This window comes from Hypanus sabinus, chromosome 10 (assembly GCF_030144855.1).
Source record: "Hypanus sabinus isolate sHypSab1 chromosome 10, sHypSab1.hap1, whole genome shotgun sequence".
Lineage (NCBI taxonomy): Eukaryota > Metazoa > Chordata > Chondrichthyes > Myliobatiformes > Dasyatidae > Hypanus > Hypanus sabinus.
In genome coordinates, this window is record NC_082715.1 from 110,502,660 (window position 1) to 110,521,338 (window position 18,679).

The window sequence follows — 18,679 nt, forward strand, 5'->3', positions numbered from 1 at the left end:
GGAGACTGGAAGACTGGAGGACACAGCTTCAGAATAGAGGGGTGTCCCATTAGAATGGAGATCAGGAGGAATTTATTTAGCCAGACGGTGGTGAATCTGTGGAATTCTTTGCCACTGGCAGCTGTGAAGGCCAAGTCTTTATGTATATTTAAGGCAGAGGCTGATAGATTCTTGATTGGTTGGGGCATGAATGGATATAGGAAGCAGGCAGGTGATTGGGGGTGAGGAAAATTGGGTCAGCAATGATGAGGTGGCGTGGCAGACTCGATGGGCCAAATGGCTTAATTTTGCTCCTACATCTTATGTTTTTCTGGTTGCTCTGTTCATAACACTACCTAAACCTCACCATTTACTGTGGATGCCCTACACTTATTTGACCTGTCAAAACATATCACTTTGCATTCAGGATTAAATTCTTTCTGCCATTACTCAAGCCTAAGAGTTCTCAACCTGGGGTCCATGGACCCTTGTTTAAAAATGGTCTTGGTCCATGGCATGAAATAGGTTGGGAATCCCTGCTCCCATATATTATGAGAATATCTGCTCCACCATCCCCTCGGGCATATTGTTCCAGATTGCAACTAACTAGGGAAAAATATTCTTCCTCAAATCCACTCTCACCTCATAATTAAAATGGTCCATCCCAGGCAAATTCCTTGGGAATCTCCTCTCCATTCCATTAGTGTAATCATGTCCTTCTTTTGGTGTGATGATTTATTTTAAGGGGCAAGTGCTTAAGAAGATAAGTGAGGAAGAATAATCTGTTGGGGGGAGTGGTGTGTGTGTGTGTTGGAGGGATGGTATGATGGGATGACAGAAGGAAAGAAAGGACTTCTGTAAATTCAATGCAATCTGATAATTTTCAAAAAATAGAGTTTATGCTCTAGTTACTGTGTGCAATTCATTGTGAACCCCTTGCAATTTTCATGAGAATCATTTAAATTAGTAACAGCCCAATAGCATAGTGTTATATTTAGGACTGTTCATTTTCTGAACAAAGTTGCTGAATTGTCTTTGGTTCCTTCCTTCTAGAATCCTGGATATGCAGGACGTCAAGAGCTGCCGGAAAATCTAAAAATCCAGTTTCGGTCAGTGGCCATGATGGTCCCAGATAGACAGGTGAAAGCAATTCTAAGTCTAATTAATGTAACGTGGTGACTTGGAATGATTTAGCTTGTTTTTCAGCTTATCTGGGATTTACTCTTTAGTGCTTCCAATTTCTCCTTTTTCTGGTTGGTTAAGTAATTTAGGACCTGTTTTGTTGGTGTGATTATATAATTTTTTAGGAACTCTGTTCATCCCTCGTATTGCACTTTTGGCTTTCTTTGTCACTGTCTTGCCTGGTATGGTGTGTGAACAACTGAAATAGAAAAGCAGTATTGAGTTCCTCATGCCTGTTCCATCATTCAATCCTGCACTAACCCTTTATCCCTTATCTCCTGTAATTTCTAAAACATCTCTTAACCTCTTGTTTAAAACGTATTTGGTAACTAACTTCCCAGGCAGAGAAAATTAAAGATTCAATATCTTCAGTGTAAAGAAATCTCTTCTCATATATCACGAATGGCTGATTCTTAACTTGTGTCTGCTCCTAGACAGAATGATCTAATTTCCAGTTAGGATGGTGTGTAACTTGGAGAGGAACTGGGGTTGGTAGTATCTACTTTATAGTTAAGGGTGAGTGTTTGGAAGGTGTTGTTGCATTAGTTTTTGTAAGTAACTGCAGTGCTCGGCACACGTTGCAGATCCTGCATACAGATGATGAGCGAATGAAAAGATAAAGGGGGACCATCAATTCTACATCTTTTCTCATTCTCCCACATTTGGTGGGTTTTAATGACATTTTCTTTTAAACTCCAGACAACATAGGCCTATTTTGCTTCCCTAGATTAGTTTCTTCAGCCTCTCAGATGTTTTCATGCTAGTGTTTTTGGAACATTATATTCGGTTTTTCAATTTTATTTTTTGTTTCCAATGTTCTTCCCTGGTGTGATTTAATAACTTTTTGAAGGTTTTCATATGTATTCTTAAAGACTCTTTGAATTCTTTCAGCTTTAAGCAAACTGCTAGAAGAACTTAGAGGGCAGAACAACACCTGGGGATGGTGCGGTGGGGGGTGGTTTATGAAGGAATTGTTATGGGGAGAAACATGACGGTCGATGATCTGAGTAGGGGAGGTGTGGAATTTCTGAAACTGGTGTATGGTAGGTGGAGGCAGGTTTAAAGAAAAGGCTGATGGAATAAGCTGGGGAAAGGGAGGGTGAATATACAGACAATGGCTGGAGGGTGACAAGTAGGGTGGTGGGAAGTGATAAAAGTGGGTACAATTTCAACATTTAAAAGACATTTGACAGCTTCATGGATAGGAAAGGCTTTGATGGAATATGGGCTAAGTGCAGGCAAGTGGGACTAGCCCTAAAAGGCATTTTGGTCACCATGGTTGAGATGGGCTGAAAGTATCTGTGCTTTGTAACTCCATGACCCTCTATAACAACATGTTCTTCAGATCTCTTTGAAATCTTTCTCTTCTCACCTTAAATTAAAGGGAATGGAGGAATGTAGATCATGTGCAGGTAGATTGCATGAGTTTTGATCGGCACAGACACTGTGCTGAAGGACCTGTTCCTGTTCTGTTTTGTCCTGTGTTCTATATCTTTTATTTTTAGACTCCATTAACCTAGGAAAAAGACTGTGACCATCTTATCTATGCTCCTAATGATTTTATAAATCTCTGTAAGGTCACCTCTTTGGCTGCCTTTGTTTCAGGGAAAACACTTGCAGCCTTTCCACTTTCTTTGTAACTCGAGCTATCTCGCTCCGCCACATCCTTATTTATCTTTTCTATGCATCCTGAAGTTTAATCACTACCTTCCTATGCTATGGCAATCAGAACTGCATGTACTGCACTAGCTGGTCTTAGCAACGTCTTCTACAGGTGTAACATGACATCCCAATTTTGTAATCAGAACTGCAGTCTATGGAAGCAGTGTGCCATTGACCTTCACCACCTTGTATACAACTCTTGGGTAACTCATGTGCTGTGGTCTACAATTTTACCCAGTGCCCTGCCATTTACTTTGCCAATGCACTCCAAGTATATCACTTCACACTAGTCTGAGATAAACTTCATCTGCCATTCCTTTGCCCACTTTCTCAGTTTATCTAGATCTTCTTGGAACCTAGACAACCTTCTTCACTCTCCAACATACCACCAGTTTTGGTGTCATCTGCAAGCTTACATTTTAATACTACCAGCAACGTTCAGATCCAAGTCATTAATATACATATATGCTAAACAAGAGTTGACCCCAAACCAATCCTTACAGCAACTTTTAAATCTTTCCCTTCACACCACTGGTCACAGGTCTCCAGTATGAAAAACATGCCTTCACTCTCATCCTCTGATTCCTTCTATAACCAAGCCAATTTTGTATTCAATAGGTTAGCCTCACCTGGATCTGATGAAATCTCACCTTCCCAACCAGTCCACTAGGACCTTGTCAAAAGCCATGCGGAGGTTTATGTAGACAACCTTTGTATCTATGGAATGCACTGCCACAGACTGCAGAGGAGGCCAAGTCTGTGGGCATACTTAAGGCAGAAGTTGATAGTTTACTGGGCATCAAAGCACATGGCAAGAAGGCAGGTGTATGGGGTTCAGTGGGATCCGGGATCAGCCATGATGGAACAGCAGAGCAGACTTGATGGGCTAAATGGCCTAATTCTGCTCCTTTGGATTATCTTTTGAAATTCATGAGGCATGATTTCCTGCACACAAGGCCATGCTGATTATCCCTAATCAGCCCTTGTCTTCCCTAATACAAATAGATCCTGCCTCTTAGGATCCTCTCAAGTAAATTTCCACTGATATTGGGCTCACTGGTCTGTATTCCCAGCTTGTCTTTGCAGACCTTCTGAAATAAAGGCATACTGTTATCCAGTACTTTACTTATGACTGAAGAAAATACCAAATTATCTTGTAGGGACCGGGCAATTTTTTTTCTTGCTTCCCATGACGTTCCTGAATACTTTTGGTCAAATTCCAGGCATTTATCCACCTTTGTATGCTTCAAGAATGCCAACATCTTGCTCAATATCCATACGTTGAAAATTTTCTGTCAAATGGTGATTAATATTCGTACCACAAATGTGACAGGCAATGACCATCTCAACCGAAGACTGTTGAAGCACTTATCCCTTATATTCAATGATATTGCCATTGATAAATTCTCTCAACATTAATATGCTGGGTTACTATTAACCAAAAAGTCAAAAGACCAACAATATGTGCAATATAGGAAGGGATGTGCTGGCATTGGAGAGGATCTGGAGAAGGTTGTTGAGAATGATCCTGGGAATAAAAGGGTCTATTTATTAGGATTGTTTGATGGTTCTAGGCCAGTACTCACTGGAGTTTAGAAGAACGAGAAAGGATCTCATTGAAACCTATGGAATATTAAAAGGCCTAGTTAGAGTGGACATGCAGAGGATATCTCCTATGGAGAGGGAGACTAGGACCTCAGAACACAAGGATATCTCTTTAGAACAGAGATGAGCAGGAATTTCTTTAGCCAAAGGGTGGTGGATCTGTGGAATTCATTGCCAGAGATGGCTACGAAGGTCAAGACATTGGGTATATTTAAAGTGGAGGTTGATGAGTTCTTGATTAGTAAGGGTGTGTGTCAAAATGGGGTTGAGGGAGATATGAAAGGATGGTGGTAGGCTCGATGGACTGCGAGCCCTATTTCTGCTCCGATGTCTTGTGTCTTATTCTGCGATAAGTAAATCTGCCTGATAACCTAACAGTGACTTTCTACTAACTGACAAGTCATCAGCATAGCTGAGTGCAAGTCTAATGACTCTCAGGAAGCTTGACATCAGGTGATGATATTGTCAAATGAAGAAGTGCAGTTCCTGAGGATATCAGTCCATAATCTTATTTGATTTTGGGCCAGAAAGGAAAATCAAGATGTCCTGGAGTCCAGGTATACTTTGTCTGAAGTAAATTAACTTAAAGGGAGCTGTGAAGAGAAATGACAGGTAAGGACCACAGGAATTAGTGATTAAATGGGCAAGCTCAGTTTAGGGTTGAAAGGGTAAGAGAGAGGGACCACTGAAGGGAAGGCCCCTCTAAGATATAACCATATAACAATTACAGCATGGAAACAGGTCATCTCGGCCCTTCTAGTCCGTGCCGACGCTTACACTCACCTAGTCCCACTGGCCCACACTCAGCCCATAACCCTTCATTCCTTTCCTATCCATATACCTATCCAATTTTACTTTAAATGACAATACAGAACCTGCCTCTACCACTTCTACTGGAAGCTCATTCCACACAGTTACCACTCTCTGAGTAAAGAAATTCCCCCTCGTGTTACCCTTAAACTTTTGCCCCCTAACTCTCAAATCATGTCCTCTTGTTTGAATCTCCCCTTCTCTCAATGGAAAAAGATGTGACTTGGTAGTAAAGATCACAACATCAATTTAGTCAGAGAAAGTTGGGCAGACTGGAAATTTTCAACCAGGGCTTGATCTCCCCACTCATGGTCCAAGAACCAGCGTTGTACTGATAAATCTGCTATAACTCTGTTGAGTGACAGAGGTGCTCATGATGTATAAATGAAAGTAAATAAAAACTTCCCTGCCTTCTATTTTAGGATAAAACATGAAGTATTTGTAAATTTAACTTTATGTTTCAGATCATTATAAGAGTCAAGCTTGCTAGTGTTGGATTTTTGGATAACATAACTCTAGCACAAAAATTCTTTGTGCTTTACAAACTCTGTGAAGAACAGCTGACAAAGCAGGTACATGATAGATTTGCATTAAAGGTTAAGTGTGGATTCCTAACAGTGTTAAAGTTTAAATGTTATATTGAATAAATGCTTGTATTGCAGTCAGAATCCGAATCATTTTTCAGCCAAACTCATCTTCAGCCACCTGGGTAATTGTCGCAGTTATTCTATCTCCCTTAGCACATTCTGACCAGGATAGCCATGCGTTTTGCATCATTTCACATACCTTTGCCTGCATTCTCATTCCTTAACTGCCCTCATCACCCAGCTCATGTTCCATTTCTGCTCGAACTGTTCCCATTCGTCACCCAACCAACTTGTCCCCATATCAATGCCGAGCCAAGTATCTACCTTTATAGGTCTTTCACCAGCTAACCTCGCTTTTCCTCTTTCCCTGTTCTGATAAATGATCTTCAATGTGAAATGTTAGTTCTGTTTCTCTTCCACAGGTCAAGTTTAAGTTCAAGGTTAATTGTCATTCAACCATACACACGTATAAAGCTAAATGAAACAGCATTCCTCTTGGGCCAAGGTACAAAACACAGTACACACAGTCACACACTGCACACGGTATATGTAGTCACAATAGCACATAGTCACAGAATAATGTTACCATATACAGTCATAAAAGAGTATTAGCACAAGTCTCTAAGTGGCATGGCCTGATGATTGATGCAAGAACAAGCACGCAGCAGTTCCGCATCTCCCACAGCTGAACACAGTCTAGCTTGTCTTCCAGGGAGCTAACAGCAGAGAGCAGCACCAACAGGTGAGCTGTCCTGCAGTGGCCTGCCTCCAACCTGGCACAGATTCCAGCTCAATTCATTCTCACACCACCTCCAGTGCCTTTTTCCTGGGGGGCTATGACAGGCGATGCCACGTCCTTGGGCATGAATTGATTAGCAGAATCAGAATCAGGTTTAATACCACTGGCATAAGTTGTGAAATTTGTTATTTGTTAATTTACGGCAGCAGAACAATGAAATACAAGATAAATAAAGAAAGAGAGAAAACTGCATTCCGTTAAGTATATATATATGCTTATAAATAATTAAGTTAAAATAAGTAGGGCAAAAAGAAAAAGTAGTGAGGTAGTATTCATGGTTCAATGTCCATTTAGAAATCAGATGGCTAAGGGGAAAAAGCTGTTCCTGAACCTCTGAGTGTGTGAATTTCTTCAACAATGTCTATTTAGAACGTAGAACATAGAAATTTTCAACAGATTACAGGCACTTCAGCCCATGATATCTTGCCAACCATGTAACCTACTCTAGAAGCTACCTAGGATTTCCCTAGTGCAAAGCCCTCTATTTTTCTAAGCTCCATGTACCTATCTAAGAGGCTCGTAAAAGACCCTGTTGTATCTGCTTCCACCACCACTGCCGGCAGTGCATTCTATGCACCCACCACTCTCTGTGTGGAAAAACTTACCTCTGTTATCCCCTTGATACCAACTATATCAAATTATTCAACAATTTGATGTAGTTGTGACAGAAAATGACGTGCCCTGAAATAAAAAATGTCTATCAATGGTGATAGTTGCATTTCCTCTCAAAGCCTTTGGAAAATTTGAATGGGTGGGTCCTTGGTATACAAGTCCAAGGATCTCTGAAGATGGCAACTCAGGTGGAGAAAAAAACATATGGGATACTTGGCTTCATTAGTCAGGGCACAGAATGTGAGAGCAGGACAGTTATAGTACAATCTTATGAATGGTTGGTTAGTTCATAGCAGCATGTAGTCTGGTCACCAGATTATAGAATGGGCATCATTTTACTGGAAAGGATGCAGAGTAGATTTACTGGTATGTTCATAGTAGTCAGAATGTGTTTATAATTGTTGAAAGTCAATCAACCAAACCTCAGGGCATCACTGTAGGAGTTTCTCAGAGCAGTGTTTAAGTTAAAACATCTTCACCTGCTTCAACTTCCAGATAAGAAGTGAGGATGTTTGCTCATGATTGCACTGAATTCCATTCCATTTATCACATCTCAGCAAATAAAACAGTCCATAAGATCTAGGATGTACTAAAGTGCAGCATCATTCATGTCACTAAAACGTTAGTTGTGACCATCCCTAAAAATAAAAAAGACATTGAATGGCATTACCATTAGAGTCCTAGAGGTGTAGAGAAACCATGCTTTGGCCCAGCTGGTCCATGCTGGACCCAGCTTTGGCCCAACTGAATGTGCAATTCAAGCTAATCTCATTTCCCAGTGAATGGCCCATAACCTACTAAACCTTTCTACTCCTCCAGTGAAAATATTTAGAAATGTTGTTCCTTGTTCTTTCCTGATTGACTAGCAAAAGGAATCCACAAACAAAGGAGAGGTAATACATGTGTTGAAGGTTATAAGAAATTATTAGAGTTATATAAAGAAGAAATAGAAAAAGAAAGAAAAATGTTCAGTAAAGTAGGAAAGGAACCAAAGTAAATAGAGAGATGATTCCATTGGATGTAGCTCCCTAGCTGTCCATGTAATACGCAAGGCAGCGGAGGTTTGAGATCAGAGCTTTCCGTCTCCTAGATGAGCTACCGACCACGGCTGATGAGCCCCACCTGCCCAAAGTTATTGGTTTTAAGGTGTCAGTAACCCACTATTGCCCCTCTTCTGTCAGTAGAAATTGTTCTGCTGGGCTTAATAGGTAAGCACATGTGAAGTCCAGGAGCTGGATTTGGTGGTCAGAGGCTATTTGATATGCACGCCATTGGCAGCATTTAATAGATAGTGCGAGTTTGTCCCCACTACTCTTCCCCCCCCCCCCCACACCCAGACTACGACAACATTAAGAACCAAAATAATAGAAAAAGAAACATACTTATAGTCAATCTGTACAATGCCACATGGAATCTCTGGTCTTCTACTGTCTGCTCTGCTCTGTAGCTTTTTCTTTGCCTCTTAGTGCCAGTCCTGACCCAGACTAATATGTTGCCCTTTTATACCCAACATAATTCTTATCCCAGTACTGTACTCCTCCATTCAGTCATGTTACCACTCTGTCACCCCTTATCTCCTGTGACCTTGCAGGTCTGCTATTCCCTCAAGGCAGGAATAGTAGACCTGCAGAAAGATATTCTGCATTACTATCTAGTCTGATATGTGCACATTCAAGTTATTACCACAGTTTTGTCTTACAAACACCACACCATTTCCTCATATTTGAGGAGAAAATTTTCTCCTTACAAATGCATACTCTGTATCTGTCTAACTCTATTTTAAAAGTTGTTTTTGTACCTGTCTAGACCATTTTCTCTGGCAGTTCATTCCAGAGACACCACCCTTTGTGTAAAATATTGCCCCTCAAGTTTCTTTTAAATCTTTCCCTTCTCCCATTAAACTTATGCCCTCTGGTATTTGATTCTCCAATCCTGGCAAAAAAAAGATCGAGTGTATACACCTTGTCAATACCTCCCATAATTTTATACACTTCTAAAAGGTCAACTCTGCGTCTCCTGTGTTCTCGGCAATAAAATCCTAAACTGTCGAACTTCTCCCCATAACTCTGACCCTCAAGTCAAGGCTCAAAGGTTCTTTTTATTATCGAAGTATTTCTACAGAATACACCTCTGAAATTTCTCTTCTCCAGATAGCCATGAAATACAGAAAACCATCAAAGTAGTTGAAACCCGCACAAAAAGAAAAAGAAACAAATTCGCAAATATGAACTACAGTCCAATCCATAAATCTCAGAATTTCTGTAACATCTCCCAGAGCATCAGGACCCAATGGCCCCTCCGAGGGCAACGACTCAACCAGGTGGCCCCTCTGAGGAAAGTGACTCAAACTAGAGGCCCCTCTGAAAACTGCTCACTCTCCTCCATATTGCCTTGATGTTTCAATCTTCCTCGACCCTTTAACCTGAGAGAAATGTAATTGATCATGGCCCCTCATTTCGTCTCTGAACTTCTGGTGGTAGCTCTTGCTCGTATTTCTTGGAGTTTTCTCAGGGACAGCAGAGCGCTAGCTCACTCATTCGAACTACAGACTGTATATCACAGGCTTCAACACTTACAAAAACAAAATTAAGATAAAATGAAATAAGTAGAAGAACTGAAATATGATTGATTATCTGGAAGATGTCGCCTGAGGAAGTTTGCTGGTGCTAACTTGACCAGCATCCTTTGCATTCTTTCCAGCTTAATAATATTTTTTGTATGGCATGGTGACTGGAACTGAACAGTATCTTGTACAACCCTACCATGACCTTCCAACCTTTATACTCAATGCCCAGAATTATGAAAGCCTGAGAGCTAGAAGACATCTTCATCAACCTGTCTACCTGGGACTCTCAATGAAACATGTATTTGTGCTCCAAGATGCTTCTGTTCTACAAAACTCCCAAGGGTTCTACCATTCACAGCGAAAGTCCAATCTGGATTTGTCTTTGTAAAATGTAACACCTTGCACTTATCCAGATTAAACTCCTCAGCCCACTTACTCAGTTGCTCTCAATCCCCCTGTAATTTTTGTAACCTTTTTCCTACCACCTATTTTAGTGTAATTTACAAACTTACTAACAACGCCTTGTATATTTTTACCCAGGTCATTGATATAGATGACAAAAAAAACATTTGCTGACCACTAGTCACGGGTCTCCAGCCTGAGAGACAAACCCTCTGCTGTTAGCTATCAAATCAATTGTGTATCCAATTAGCCAGCTCTCCCTGGATTCCATGTGGTCTATCATTACCATGTGGAACTTTATCAGGTCCATACTGAAGTCCATATTAACCACGTTATGCTGCCTTGCCCTCATCAACTTTCTTGGTCACATCATCAAAAAAAACTTAGTTAAGTTTCTAAGTCATGATCTCCCATTCACAGAACTATTCTGACTATCCTTAATCGACACATTTTTCCAGATGACCACAGAATCCTCTAGTCCCTGAGAATCCTCTAGTAGCTTACCTACCACAGATGTTAGACTTACAGGCCTGTTGTTCCGAGGCTTTTCTTTGCTGCCCTTTTTAATCCAAAGCACTGTATTAGCAACCCTGCAGTCTACCAGTATTCTCAGCCATTGCAAACAGTGATGCAAGTATCTCAACTAAGGGTCCCGCAATTCCTTCCCAAGCCTGCCAGTGTTCTTGGATATACTCGATCAAGCACTGGTGATTTATCTACCTTCATGCATTTTAAGATATCCATTCTCTCCAGTGTTGTATTGCAAACTATCTCCCAGACCTTCCCATTCACTTTTCTGAGTTCTTGATTCATGTCTTTCTCAACAGTGAAGTCAGAGGAGAAATACTTATTAAGGACTTTGCTTATCACCTGGGGCTCCACTCAAAGATATCCCCTTTGGTCTTTGAGGAGCCCTATTCTCTCTCTAGTACTCTTTTCTTTCTTAACATACCTAAAATCTTAAAAATTTCCTTAATCTTCTCAGCCAAAGCTATTTCATGCCCCATTTTTTGCCTTCCTGATCTCCTTCTTGTGTATCCTCCTGCATCCCTTGTATTCCTCCTGCCACGGTCTGTAAGGAGTTTGTACGTTCTTCTGATGATTTATGTCTTTCCTCAGGATGCTCTGGTTTCCTCCTACAATCCAAACATGTATTGGTTGGTAAGTTAATTGGTCATTGTAAATTGTCCTGTGATTAGGCTCGGGTTAAAATTGGGGATTTCTGGGTAGTGCTGCTTGAAAGGCCAGAAGTGCCTATACCAAACTGTGTCCCAATAATTAAATAGTAAATAAACCATCAATTTCCTGTAGGTCACTATAAACCGGGTATTCAATTATAAATACATTATTTAATGGAATTTAGAAATTGTAGAAACTTTGAATGTATTTGTCTTCAGAACAGAAGTTATTAAAAACAACTCCATAAATAGTAGAAAATCAGAGGCAAAAAGGAGGAAGAAATTTAAAATAGTTATCACTAGAAACAAAAGTGAAGCCATAATAAAATGATTAAAAGCTGACATGTTTCCTAGTTATTGGCCTGTTTTTGAAGGTCTTATAGAAACCCAGCTTTAAAGATAGAGATGAATTAGTCATGAATGTCTGAGTTCAATAGATTCTGAAATTATTTCAGTACAATGGAAAATTATGATCACTGGATACTAAGAACATCGAGTACTGCAGGACTATCCCACCTGTAAGTCGCTCCGTAGTGATGGAACTGTGTACCATGGTTGTGTTGTCACTTGGACTTTTTGCACACCATTGTGCTGAGACAGTGCACAATCTAGCAAATGGAGTGAATGATTGTCTTGACGTTTTCCTTGTGATTGCAAGTCCCTATTGTACCTTGGTAATGGAGACTACTGCAAGTCTGGTTCATTAACAAGAGTAAATCTGCAGATGCTGGAAATCCAGAGCAGCACCCACAAAATGCTGGAGGAACTCAGCAGGTCAGGCAGCGTCTATGGAAAAGAGTACTGTCCTGCTGAAGGATTTCGGCCAGAAACATCGACTGTACTTTTCCTCCAGCATTTTGTGTGTGTGAGGTCTGGTTCACTGGTTCTTTGATGAGACCAGTGGTGGGGGAATTGTGTCATTTCAGTTTGGCAAGGATTAGGCCAAAAAGCTGCAGGGTTGCCTGTTGCAGCCGCCCAGGGAAGGAGAGCCAAGGTGCTGTGGGAGAGATCCGGGGCCTCTGTTGTGCCCACTGGAATCCATACTGGATTGGGAGGTAGCTCCCTCCTGTCAGTGCTGCCCTCCAGTGTTCATTCAGTGGAAGAACAAGCTAGACCAGGACAGTTTACAGGCAGGCCACTTAGGAACATGGGCTATATTTTTTTTCTGACTGCATGTTTTTCTGAAATCATATCCATATGTGCAATTTGTGCTATGTGCAGTGTTCAGTTTGCTGTTGGTGTTGTACTTTGCACTTTGGCCCAGAGAAACGCTGTTTTGTTAATCAAACTTGAACTTGACTGAATCTCTATCAGGCTACTTGTAATAAATGTGTTAGTATATCATATACTTACCTCCTCAGATAGGATCAATGACATTCTCTCAAAGTAATTAAACAATCTACAGATGTTGCAGAAATACAGGCTGCATTCTGCTGTGTGTCAAGTAATACCTGGGTATTTGTGGCACACAGAAGCTAGGCGATGATGAACTTTAACAAGAGAGACTCCAGGAAACTTCCACATGACAATTGCCTGGCTATCACCAAATCCTCTACCATTGACATTCAGTGGTGCTATCCTTGACCAAAAGTTTTACTGAACCAGTCACACAACTACTGTGAATTTATGGATGGGTTTGTGATTCGGCATTATGTATTTCTCTCATTCCCACAAAAAATATCAAGTGTCAAGAAGTGGAATAAAATATATTTTTTGATTAACATCCACCCACTACTTTAAGTACTGAATTTCTCCAATATTTATGCACTGTTACTGTTACTGCAATATATTGTGTGCCAGAATATATTGCAACAACTTACAAGTTACAACCTGCGTCTCAGTATCACCAAGACCAAGGAGGTGGTGGTGGACTTTAGGAGACCTAGGCCTCATATGGAGCCAGTGATCATTAATGGAGAATGTGTGGAGCAGGTTAAGACCTACAAATATCTGGGAGTGCAGTTAGATGAGAAGCTAGACTGGACTGCCAACACAGATGCCCTGTGCAGGAAAGCACAGAGTCGACTGTACTTCCTCAGAAGGCTGGCGTCATTCAATGTTTGTAGTGAGATGCTGAAGATGTTCTATCGGTCATTTGTGGAGAGCGCCCTCTTCTTTGTGGTGGCGTGCTGGGGAGGCAGCATTAAGAAGAGGGACGCCTCACATCTTAATAAGCTGGTAAGGAAGGGGGGCTCTGTCGTGGGCACAGAACTGGAGAGTATGACATCGGTGGCGGAGCGGAGGGCGCTGAGTAGGCTACGGTCAATCATGGAAAACCCTGAACATCCTCTGCACAGCACCATCCAGAGACAGAGAAGCAGCTTCAGCGGCAGGTTGCTGTCAATGAATTGCTCCTCAGACAGGATGAAGAGATCAATACTCCCCAACGCCATTCGGCTCTACAATTCAATCACCAGGGGCAAGACATGTTAAAGTGCTGGGGTTAGGACTGAGAAGTTACCACTCAATGCACTTTAGTAAACTATTTAAGAACTTTTTAAAAGCTATTTATTAATGCTTTTGGGAGGGTGATTTTAGATGCATATCATATTTATACTGAGTTAAATACTGTATGTAATTAGTTTTGCTAAAATAAGTGTATGGGACACTGAAAAAATGTTGAATTTTCCCTTGGGGATGAATAAAGTATCTATCTATCTATCAATCTATCTATCTATCTATCTATCTAAGAGCATTGGATAGGTACAAAAAATTGTCCTTACAAGTATCCAACTTCCCTATCTAAATGTATCCTGTCAGCTGCACAAAAGGAAGTATCTTTACATGGATTTGCAGAGATCTGCATGAAGGACAATTAGAACATACAATTATGGATGGGCAATAAATGCCGGCCTTACAGTGAATCACATACTCTGATTTAAATAGGAAAAACATTTTGAAAAAATTTGCTAGTGATTTTGCTAGTGATTTCTTTAAAGTTAAAATATAGAGTGAACATCTTTCTTCCAAAAGATTGTGCAATTAATAATACTATTATTAATTTCTGCCAGGTTCATTATGACTTTGGTTTGAGAAATATTCTTTCTGTACTGAGGACACTGGGAGCTCAGAAGCGAGCTCGGCCTGAAGACAGTGAGTCAACAATTGTCATGAGAGTTTTGAGAGACATGAACTTGTCTAAATTGGTAAGTAGTATTCAGAATGAGATTTGAGATTTAATTTATACTTTTATCCCAGCTTTAGTGTTGGAAAGAGGAAATAATGTGGGGGAGGAGCAATTTGTTGTACATAAATGTGAGGGTTAAGAATTTAAGTGCATATACAAAAAAAGGTGCCAGTAAAGTGTCAGTAATATAACGAAGGATCCTACCCACCCAGCTCATGGGAATGTTTTTCCCACTCTCATCAGTGAGGAGGCTACGTAGCATTGACACCAGAATCAAAAAGTTACTTTCCCCAACCAGTAAGGCTGATCTACACCTCCACTGAATAACCCACCCTTCCACATCCCACCCACCACCAAGACTGCTTTATGATTTCCTGTTTGAGTCGCCTTATATATAAACACTCCTGTGCCTGGTGTTACGTTATGGACATACAATCAATCTATGTGCAGTATAGAAGCTATCTTGCATATTTATATTTATTGTCTTTTTTAAATTATTGTGTTCTTTATTTTGTGCTACATTGGATCCAGAATAACACTTATTTTGTCCTCCTTTACACTTGTGTACTGAAAATGACATTAAACAATTTTGAATCTTGAATAAATGTTATGAACTGATTTTGATTCAAGTGAATTTACTCTTCAGGGATTTTATTGCAGAGTGTGAGATGGCACATTCTATTTAATTAACTAATTCAGTAGTTTTAATTTGGGTCCTTATGCAATTAGTAAAGCTCTGAATTCCATAGTTTATATCTTATGTAAGATAAATGATTAAGTATTCATGATAAACATTTAAATTTACTCTGATTAAGTAGTTTGGATCTACTTTACAAATAGTAAAGATAGTTATAATTTAATCAAAAGAGAAAGGTTTCAGCTGTTAACTCTATCCAGGGCTCTCATAATTGTACATAACTTATATAAGATCTCCCTTCAGCCTCTGCTGCTCCAGAGAAAACAACCCAAGATTATCCAACTTCTTACATACATGCTCTCTAAACCAGACAGTACCCTGGTAAACCTCTTCTGTGTCCTCTCCAAAGTTTCCACATCTTTCTATAATAGGTCAAGTAGAATTGAATGTAACACTCTAGAAGTGGCCTAAGCAGAGTTTTGTGATGCTGCAATCCAACTTCCTGACTTTCATTATGACTTTATTTTCCAATTGCTTGTATAAAAATCTATTTCTGTCACTTACAGTGGTACAGTAATCATATTTCTACAGGGAATTAACTAATAACTCAATGTAACAGAATGTATCAGAATGATTTCTAGCATATCTTAAAATATGTTAAATATATCTTAAAATAGTTGGATCTATTGCTGAATATTCATGTGCCATTCTACTGTAATGTTGTTATATAGATTAATCCATTAATTTATCAGTTAGTTATTTTCATGTTATTAACGAGAGTTAGCCTAGAAACTTAAATTTCTTAATGTCTGATGATTGTGAGGTGACCCAAGGAAGAAAAGAAATAAAGCTTTCAATAGAATAAGTTAAGTTCTTTAACACTTTATATATCATTATATTTAAATCTTTTACTTAATACACATTAAACTGAAGGAAGATTTTCCAGATCAGAAAAGAGCAGTTTATGCATTTTTGATTTGTGTTCATTTACAATCAGGTTTATTATTTAAATGTAATGAAATTTATTGCTTTGTTACAGTAGTACAATGTAAAGAAATTACTAAAAATTTAAAATTAAATAACAATAAAAAAATTTGTGTTAATGGACCATTCAGAAATTTGATGGCAGTGGGGAAGAAGTTGTTCCCTAATTATTGAGTGTGTATCTTTAGGTTTCTATACCTTCCACTCAATGTTGGTGAGACCAAAGAACAAGAAGATGGCATGTCCAGGAGGGTGGTTTCTTTGTGATGGATGCCACCTTATTGAGGCCCTCTTGAAGATGTATTTGATGGTAGGGAGGGTTATGTCTGTGATGGAGCTTGCTATATCTAAAATGCAACATTTCCTGGTACAGTTAAATGCAGAAGTTTTGGCTTCTCTATTATCAAAATATTATTTTAAAATTGCTTTATGAAATATTTATTTATATATTTTATGTAATTGTGAGTAAGTTATTAGTAGTAGAAGTTATCGGTCACATCCGAAGACTAAATTACTGGAGGTGCTGGAGTTCTGAACCAAAATAGTAAATGCTGGTGATACTAAGCAGGTCAGGCAACATCTGTGGAGAGCTAATCAGAGTTAATGTTTCAGGTCAATACATTTTGTCCTGTTTTTGTGAGAGGCATGTGCCTAAAGCATGAACTCTGATTCTTTGTTGATGTGGTATATCCAGATTTCTCTTGAATGTCCACCTTGAAGAAGCTCTGCTCTCTTAGCAAGTTTTGTCCCTTTTGCTTTTTTTGCTTTCATTGGTTTCTGCTTCTCTTCTGTTTTCATACCAACTACATGATATCTCTAGATTTGTTTATATATCATTCAGTAGTAAATGTACCTCTTATTTATTGAGATGATACATCTGATCTGATTAAACCGTCTATTTTCTCTTTTATAGTTCTGATTTTTAACCTAAGTTCCGTTATATTAAGTAGTTAACTTTCCATTTCCGAAGTTAAGTTCAACATATTCCATATCTATGTAAGCAAAAGGAGGTATCAATGTAATTTGATCAAACTATTACCAAAACCAACCTGGATCGTACTATTTCTAGGTTATTCAGCATGATAATGGATGTTAGAATTTGATTCTATTTAATTCACAGGTGGATGAAGATGAACCTCTTTTCCTGAGCTTGATCAATGACCTGTTCCCGGGTATACAATTGGATAGCAGCACCTATGTGGAACTGCAGGCAGCTGTTTCTAATCAAGTGGAAATTGCAGGATTAGTTAATCACCCACCGTGGAATCTCAAACTTGTCCAGGTAAATACTTCTAGGAGAAATTGTTGATTTAACGTTAATTTTGCTGTCTGATTTAATTTAAAATATCTGAGTGAAAATGATACACGAGCATGTTGATGATGACGGCATCCGTTAGTCTCGCGAGACCACGGACCTGTGCCTGGAAAGTCTTGCTTCACTCTGGAGTGTGCTTTCCAGAGTGCAGGCCTGGGCAAGGTTGTATGGAAGACAGGCAGTTGCCGAAGCAGCAAATCTCCCCTCTCCACGCCACCAATGTTGTCCGAGAGAAGGCAAGGGCCGATACAGCTTGGCACCAGTGTCGTCACAGGAGTTGCCGGATCAAGGTTGAAGACAACATCGGAGTGCCTGAGGGATTCCAGCTCCAGATTTCTCCTCAGGGTTTACTCCTGAAGCCTTTCCCATGAGTGGGTATGGCGCAAGGCAACGGAGGTTTGAAATCAGAGTTTTCCCTCTTTTAGATGGACTGTCTTCCCAGGCTGATGAGCTCCATCTACCCAAAGCACTGGTTTTAAGGCGCCAGGACCCACCTTTGCCCCTTCTCCTGTCAGTAGAAACAGTTCCGCCCAGCTTCGAGGCTAAGCCACATGAGAAGGCCAGGAGTTGGACTTGGTTGTCAGAGGTTATTTGAGGTGCATGCTGTGAGGAGCACTTTTAGGTAGTGGGAGCTTGTCCCCACTGCCACTCCTTGGCTTGACAACCTTGGAACCATGAGCATATAATAGACTTCAAAAATAATGAAATTTTATTTATTTACCTGTCATCAGTAAAATACAGTGATTTGAATTGGCTATCCTACAGGAAGAACATTAATCACCAAGTGTGAGTGGTACTGGAGGGAGGTTATTGCTAAATTCTTAAAAATATGAAGCCCAATTCTCTGTCTGATTTGCTTTGGCTGGGAATTGGAAAAACATTAAACTAAAATACTGTATAAAGAGGAGATGTTTGTATTTAGGAAGAGTTTCTCAATCAAGTATTAAAGGGGAGAGCATTTAGGAAATGGTAATTCTCACTTAATGCAGTTTTCAATCAACAAATAAACTTTAGATCACGTGTCCGTGCCAACACAGACCTATTATTTTAATTTCTGTAACACCGACTCCTGCCTCTGCAGAGACGCCACTGAAATTCTCATCCATACCAGTGTTACTTCTAGACATGAAAATTCATGCCCACATCCCATTTCTGCCTGCCCTTCCATCCTTTTCCTCCATAAACTTTTGTTTGAAACTTTGCTGGAATTTACCTGATAGCTCCTTTAAACTCT

The 18,679-nt window shown here is 39.8% G+C and overlaps 1 protein-coding gene across 1 annotated transcript in view; it reads left to right on the plus strand.

The window, feature by feature from the left end:
• Positions 1 to 18,679, plus strand: part of LOC132401347 (dynein axonemal heavy chain 8-like) — a 674,688-nt gene that overhangs the window by 336,478 nt on the left and 319,531 nt on the right. Inside the window, exons 44-47 of the mRNA XM_059983476.1 lie at positions 1,033 to 1,119; positions 5,703 to 5,810; positions 14,394 to 14,528; positions 17,251 to 17,412. Coding sequence (XP_059839459.1) covers positions 1,033 to 1,119; positions 5,703 to 5,810; positions 14,394 to 14,528; positions 17,251 to 17,412 — 492 coding nt within the window. The remainder of the gene's footprint in view (positions 1 to 1,032; positions 1,120 to 5,702; positions 5,811 to 14,393; positions 14,529 to 17,250; positions 17,413 to 18,679) is intronic.